The sequence below is a fragment of the Mandrillus leucophaeus genome, unplaced genomic scaffold (assembly GCF_000951045.1).
Source record: "Mandrillus leucophaeus isolate KB7577 unplaced genomic scaffold, Mleu.le_1.0 Scaffold140, whole genome shotgun sequence".
Lineage (NCBI taxonomy): Eukaryota > Metazoa > Chordata > Mammalia > Primates > Cercopithecidae > Mandrillus > Mandrillus leucophaeus.
In genome coordinates, this window is record NW_012101366.1 from 6,043,435 (window position 1) to 6,050,816 (window position 7,382).

General features: G+C 40.9%; 1 protein-coding gene across 5 annotated transcripts in view; it reads left to right on the forward strand.

The window, feature by feature from the left end:
- Positions 1-7,382, forward strand: part of KLHL7 (kelch-like family member 7) — a 78,488-nt gene that overhangs the window by 13,317 nt on the left and 57,789 nt on the right. Inside the window, exon 2 of one of the 5 annotated variants that reach the window (XM_011973925.1) lies at positions 4,045-4,175. The exons of the other annotated variants lie outside the window; for them this stretch is intronic. Within the exon in view, the coding sequence (XP_011829315.1) occupies positions 4,122-4,175 (54 nt within the window). The 5' untranslated portion in view covers positions 4,045-4,121. The remainder of the gene's footprint in view (positions 1-4,044; positions 4,176-7,382) is intronic. 5 annotated transcript variants of the gene reach the window in all.

The window sequence follows — 7,382 nt, forward strand, 5'->3', positions numbered from 1 at the left end:
CCAAGATCGTGCCATTGCACTCCAGCCTGGGTAACAAGAGCGAAACTCTGTCTCAAAAAAAAAAAAAAAAAAACCCAAATATTGAAGGGAGCCTCTTCCATTTTTTGGTTGCCAGGCTGTTAATTCTTGCTACAGAGAGACCATTCTGTCTGTATAAATTATATTAGATTAGCTTATTTGAGAATGCTGCTACATAAAAAAGAAGCTCAAAAAGCACGAATGTAAGAAGCTAAAAGGAAATGAGGCATCTTGAGCTCGTATCTATCTCACTTCCTCACTTTGTCAAACGAGAGAGGAGTAGCTAATCTAATTAAGTTGGAACTGAAGACACTGCTGTTTTATTAATGGTAAAGTTACTCTGTTGAGAGCTACCTTGTTGTATTTAAGGACTCCATCTGCTGAGTAGGACAGGTAAGGTATGTGTTATGATGGACTCCATAAGCTGCGTTTGGGCCAAGCCATCTCTCTCATTTTTCCCATGTAGGACATATGACTGTGCAGATTCCAAAATTTAGATTATTGGGATATGTAGGAGCAATTTAAAGGTTGGCTTATCAAGCAAAGCTTCATTTTCCAACTTTGTTTTATGAGAGAAGCACTGCATATGGGAGATTAACAAGTACTTGCCCTTCAGTCAAAAGTGTATCTTGTTATGTCTTATTTGGTTATTGATCCTTCCTTATATAAACAACCTGAGTTGAGAATCTCAGTGGGCTGAATGATAGAATTCAGGCACCAAAGCCCCGCCGCAAACCTCCAGCACAAAGTAGCTGGACCAAGTAGCTATAAGTTATTTTTTCCAAGTTTGCCTTGTCTTTTGGGCTATTTTCTTACTACCTCAGGGAATGCTTTATCTTCAGTGCTTATGTGGCTATTTTCCTCTACTAATAAGTGTTCTTTTTTGTATCCTCTGAAGACCAGCTTAAGAGGTTTTTAAAATTTTTACCCAAGAATGCTTTGAAATGGGTGGATAACTATTAACACCAGGCCTTGAGATACTACAGGCTGGCAGTTATTCACTTCTATTTCCCATTTCAAATTTTTCTAAGCCGAGGTGTCATTCATAGCTCTCTAGATGTTCTGTGGTGAACCAAATGACAGCCTAAAGCACTCTGTATAATTCTGTATTAGCAACACAAAATCTCCCAAATCTGACTGTTATGAGCCCTCTCATGATTAAATTCCAACATCTATGTTCTTCTTCTGAATTAAAATGAAAGGCAGTTGAATTCCAAATATGTGCTCACCCTGGTTTCTTATACTGTTGAGTTTAGTCAGCCAGAAAGCATTTGCTTGAGTGTTTGGGTACAGTCAGGGTAGCTTCTTCAGCAGCTGCAATGTGGGCTAGCTTCCATTGGAATGGATTTAGTTAGCTTAGCACCTCCAAAGCTGACTTTCTCCAATTTCGAGGTAGTTGATGCCACACTTTTCCAGTATGTCAGAACGTCCCTAGGATTGATACAAGAAGATCTCTCATCTCTATACCAAACAGCCCAGATGTTGACATATTATTTATACAATCCTAACCCACATTATTTTTCACAGCCAAAACAGAGTATAAACTTTGGTTTCTGGGGAACAGAGGGTTTTCAAATAAAACATAACAATCTTGGCTTTTGGCTTGCCAGTCTGAATCAGCTTTCTATAATCTACAGACTCTAGGCTAAACTCAGTTGGGAGGAATCTTCCATGCTTATAGGGGCACTGTTTACCATCTATAGAAGAGATTTCTTCCATATATATTGATGCTTCTGTGGCATAGGACTCATTCTTTTTTTTTTTGAGATGGAATCTTGCTCTGTAGCCCAGACTGGAGTGCAGTGGCGTGATCTCAGCTCACTGCAACCTCTGCCTCCTGGATTCAAGCAATTCTCCTGCCTCAGCCCCCCGAGTAGCTGGGACTACAGGTGCCCGCCACCACACTGGCTAATTTTTTGTATTTTTAGTAGAGACAGGGTTTCACCATGTTAGCCAGGATGGCCTTGATCTCCTGACCTCGTGATCTGCCCTCCTCAGCCTCCCAAAGTGCTGGGATTACCGGCATGAGCCACCACGCATGGCCAGGACTCATTCTTTGTCTTGGACGATTGTTAGAAATTTGCCAGGGTGATAATACTCAGCTATCAGGTATCATAGAGTTTCCCTTCTTTCCCTATTGTCCATCCTGCACATTTAAAGCTTAATTTTGACATCTTTTTTGAACCCTGTGTTCCTGGCAACCTGATGCTGAAATGATTGAGTTCTATCTAATGACAAAGCTTCTCTCATTTTTGAGAGAAGAGTGATTCACATTTGTAGCCAGCAGTTCTGCAGACCAGTTTGTGGCTTTGCATTCCTTAAAATTCTGAGCTTCCTGATTGTTCTGCACCTTTGTGTGCCCATTAAGATCCTGTCATGCTGTGAAATTCCTTTTATCTATGAATCCTGTCTCTTGGAGGGGTTTGTCCTCCTTTCCTCTCCATTTGGCTCAGCTGGAGAATGGCCTTTAACATTCCTTTAAGACCTGTGGTCCCACAGGGACCAATATGGCCCTTACAGCATGCTCCTAAAAACTTTGCTTTTCCTCAGTATTTGAATTTTCTAGGCCTTGCAAACTCAGCAGCAGTGCAGACATGTTCCTTTCTGTTACCTATTGGTGTCAAAATGGGCTATGTCTCTAGTGTTGCATTTTCCTCTATGGTACATCTGTTCTTTCAGGCAGCCTCAGCTGACTTGTTAACCTGCTTAAGTTGGATCTTTTCCTTTCTACATCAGGTAGCTGACCCTTTTAGATTAGAATACCTTTCTTTTTCTTTTCCTTATGATTTTGGTGTTTGTTTTGCTTACATACTTATTCCTCTAATGCATTTCCTACAGAGCTTCCCCTAGTGGAAAATAAGAGAGCACATGTATTCAGAATTAGTTCAGTTACTGCCAGCCTTCACTAATCTCAGAAAGGTAATTCTAATTGTGGGGATGTCCAGCATAGAACTTAGAGCCGGACTACTTTTGGGTTATTTGACTTACTTTAATGTGATCTAGTACTCTCCCTTAGAGTCTTAGTTCCACAAACTTCTCAGTTCCACTATATACCATATGCCATATAGCAAATACCACACCTGTCTTCCCAGCAGTATCAACTTGAAAATTACTTAATAATGCAAGAAATACTCTTGCTGATCTTCCTCCTTTTCAAATCTGTCTGAACTGAATTGTAATGGCCTATTATAGTTGTCCTATTCTTTAAGGGAAGTCCTCTAATTTTCTCTTAATATCTTTAGCATTAAGAGGAATCATAAAATTTTCCTAGATCCAAGCTTTTTTTTTTTTTGAGATCAAGTCTCGCTCTGTCACCCAGGCTGGAATGCAGTGGCATGATCTCAGTTCACTGCAACCTCTGCCTCCCAGGTTCAAGTGATTCTCCTGCCTCAGCCTCCCGAGTGGCTGCTATTACAGATGCGCGCTACCAAGCCTGGCTAATTTTTGTATTTTTAGTAGAGTCAGGGTTTTGCCATGTTGGCCAGACTGGTCTTGAACTCCTGACCTCAGGTGATCCACATGCCTTGGCTCCCAAAGTGCTGATCCAGGCCTTTCTGAGAGAACCGTTTTAATCTACTCCTGAATTCTTACTTCTCTTCTTCTATTCCTGTTTGGTCCATAACACCTTCCTTGAATAAATAACAACAAAAATAGCTTTTTTTTTTTTTTCTTAGTCCCATCTCTTAAAGGGCAATTATGCCAAAGTCTCCTTTCCTTTGCAAAGCTGTTCGGCCTGACCTGGTATATGTTTCCCTTGAGGAAGGCAGTCCCTCTTTTCCTTCTGCTTAGTCTAGGTATCCTCCTTTGTTTTTCCTTCGCTATCCCACTTGCCTTATTCTAATGTGTGTGTTTAAGTTCAGTCCTGTTTTTCGTTGCTTTTCTGACAAATGTGATTTCTAGAGAAGTCTTTTTAATGTTTCTTAGCCTTTGCATTTACTATTGCTTTATTGAGGCTTTTCTAGTAACTAATCCAAGAAAATTATTTACCCCATCTAATAAGGGCTTCATTTCCCTTTATATTTTCAGTGACTTAAATCTACCACCCAGCTATAGTTGAATCTACAATCTGCTCAGGGGTTTATACTCAATGCCAATTTGATATCATGCTGGGAGGGACTGATTGCAGAACCTTCTTGACAAGCCACATAAATCTAAAGGTTAGTCATTCCTCAGTCTCCTCCTTGGGATATAACAAAGAATAGAACGTGGGGCAGTTGACTGCATGCCTCTTACTAATGACAGCACATGTAATTAAAAGCTAATCTTCATACAGTGCTTTAGCGCTTACATGGACCCAGCTGCCTTTTGTAATCCCGTGTGGTAAACTTGATAGAGAGCAAAAGGTCATGATACCAACAGATGCCTAAAATGTCTCCCTCTTCTGAGGTTAACCTTTCCTAGAACCAAAGGATTCTTCCTGTCAAAGCCCCCAAATCTTGCAGGCACTAAAGCAGCACCAAAGTTTCTTTCTCTATGATATGTTGAGTATCTATGCATACATATTTGAGGACCCGTCACTACTAGTTCTAACTATAGGACATTGACCTAAGCATTAAATTGGGCTTTCTGTACTTTCTTTCCTAAACTAAACTTACCTACCCAGTCTGAGGCAGAGCAACTGATGAGCAGGAACAGTCCTCTCTTGCCAGAGGGGCAAGCCTGCCCCAATGATTGATATCCCACTTTTGGGGCAGACCTAGGAAAGAAGAATGAGCCACAATGCCTGGCTCTGTGTTGTCAGTGACCTCTGCTACACTCTTGTTCATCCTGTATTCACTCTTCCACATGTGATGGATGGAGACTGAAACTTCCTTCTCAGTACTTACCTTCCCAGGGGAAGAGGGAGTGTATTATGAGTGAGGAGTCTAATGGTTCCCTAAATGATTAAGTTATCTCAATATCAATTTTGATTATCTGATCTCTTACCACATTATTTAATAGACTTTTTTTTTAAGAGCAGTTTTAACTTCAGAGAAAATTTGAGCCAGGTGAGGTAGCTTGTACCTGTAATCCCTATACTTTGAGAGGCCAAGGTAGTGAGATCGCTTTAATCCGGGAGTTGGAAACCAGTCTGGGCAACACAGTGAGACCTCGTCTCTACAAAAGATAAAAAATTAGCCAGGCATGGTGGCACATGCCTGTGGTCCCAGCTACTTGGGAGGAGGGGTGGGAGGATCACTTGAGCCCAGGAGTTCGAGGCTGCAGTAAGCCGAGATTGCATCACTGCACTCCAGCTTGGATGATAGAGCAAGACCCTGTCACAAAAAAGAAAAAGAAAAATTGAGCAGAAAGTGCAGTATTTACATTTATTCCCTCACCTCCTTCTCTACACACAGTTACCCTTATCATTAACATATTGCATTCATGTGGTATGTTTATTACAATTGATGAGTCAATATTGTTACTTTTTTTTTTTTGAGACAGAATCTCACTCTGTTGTCTAGGCTGGAATGTAGTGGCAAGATCTCTGCTCACTGCAACCTCTGCCTCCTGGGTTCAAGCGATTCTCATGCCTCAGCCTCCTGAGTAGCTGGGATTGCAGGCGGGCACCACCATGTCCAGCTAGTTTTTGTATTTTTAGTAGAGACAGGGTTTCGCCATGTTGGCCAGGCTGGTCTCGAACTCCTGGCCTCAAGTGATCCATCCGTCTCGGCCTCCCAAAGTGCTGGGATTACAGGGGTGAGCCACTGTGCCCAACCCCCAATGTTGTTACATATTATTAACATTCATAGTTTACATTAGGGTTCACTCTGTGTTGTACATGTTACAGGTTTTGACAAACGTATAATGACACATATCCACCATTACAAGATCCTACAGAATAGTTTCACTGCCCTAAACATGTCCTGTTCTCCACCTTCCCACTACATTTTTGAAATGATATCTTTATCATATATCAAATTGCCACTTAATGAAGATCCCTCACATTTTTTTTGTTTCTCAATATTTAATTATTTTGTTGCTTCTATGCCTTGGGATTTTTTTCTCATTTGTGTTTCTTTACGGCTTATTTCTCATACAAGATAGTTAATTGCATTTCCATATTTATCTTATTTGTGTCTGGCCATTTTACTGACTTTTCTTGTTATTTCTGTAAGTGTAAATTGATTTATCTTTATCTTCTTACTAATTTGGCTAAGATTTCCAGAGCAAGGTTGAATAATAGTAATGACAAGGATTTGTATATGTAGTTTGTTTTATTTTTTATTATTATTTTATTTATTTTATTTTATTTTTGACTGAGTCTCACTCTCTTACCCATGCTGGAGTGCCATGGCACAATCTCAGCTCATGGAAGCCTTTCGCCCCTGGGCTCAAGCGATCCTCCCACCTCTGCCTCCCAAGTAGCTGGGACCACAAATGCGTGCCACCACACCTGGCTACGTTTTTGTATTTTTGGTAGAGATGGGTTTTACCATGTTGCCCAGGCTGACCTTGAACTCCTGAGATCAAGCCATCTTCCCACCTCAGCCTCCCAAAGTGCTTGGAATTACAGGCATGAGTCACCACATTCAGCCCCATATACGTTGTTTCAAGATTGAAATGAGAACATGTCTGATGTTTCACCATTACATGTGATGTCTGCTGTTGATTTATTATTATTTTATTAGAGACAGGGTCTTGCTCTGTCACCCAGGCTGGAGTGCAGTGGCATGATCATGCTCAGTGCAACCTCAAACTACTGGGTTCAAGTGATCCTCCCATTTCAACCTCCCAAGTAGCTGGGACTACAGGCATGTGCCACCATACCTGGCTAATTTTTTATTTTTAGTAGAGTCAGGGTCTCACTATGTTGTCTAGGCTGGCCTTGAGCTCCTGGCTTCAAGCAATTCTGCCTTAGCCTACCAAAGTGCTGGGATTACAGGTGTAACCCACTGCTCCCAGCCTGAATCTATTACTGTTAACTATAGTCATCCTACAGTGATATAAATACTAGAACTTTTTCCTCCCATCTAACTGTAATTTTATGTCCTTTAACAAACCTCTCTATCCCTCCTTTCCCCCACCGCCTTCCCTCTACCCTTTCCAGCCTCTAGTATCTTCTGTTCTGCTTTTTACTTGGATAAGATCAACCTTTTTAGCTTACACATATGAGTGAGAATATGTAGCATTTAACTTTCTGTTCCTAGTTTATTTCAACTAACATAATGTCTTCCATTTCCATCCACATTGCCGTGAAAGACAGGATTTCATTCTTTGCTATGGCTGAATAGTATTCCATGGTGTATATATACCACATTTTCTTTATCAATTCATCTATCATTGGACACCTAGGTTGAGTTTATATCTTGGCTGTTGTGCATAGTGCTGCAGTAAACATGGGGGTGCAGATGTCTCTTTGTTATAATATCACTGGAGTACAG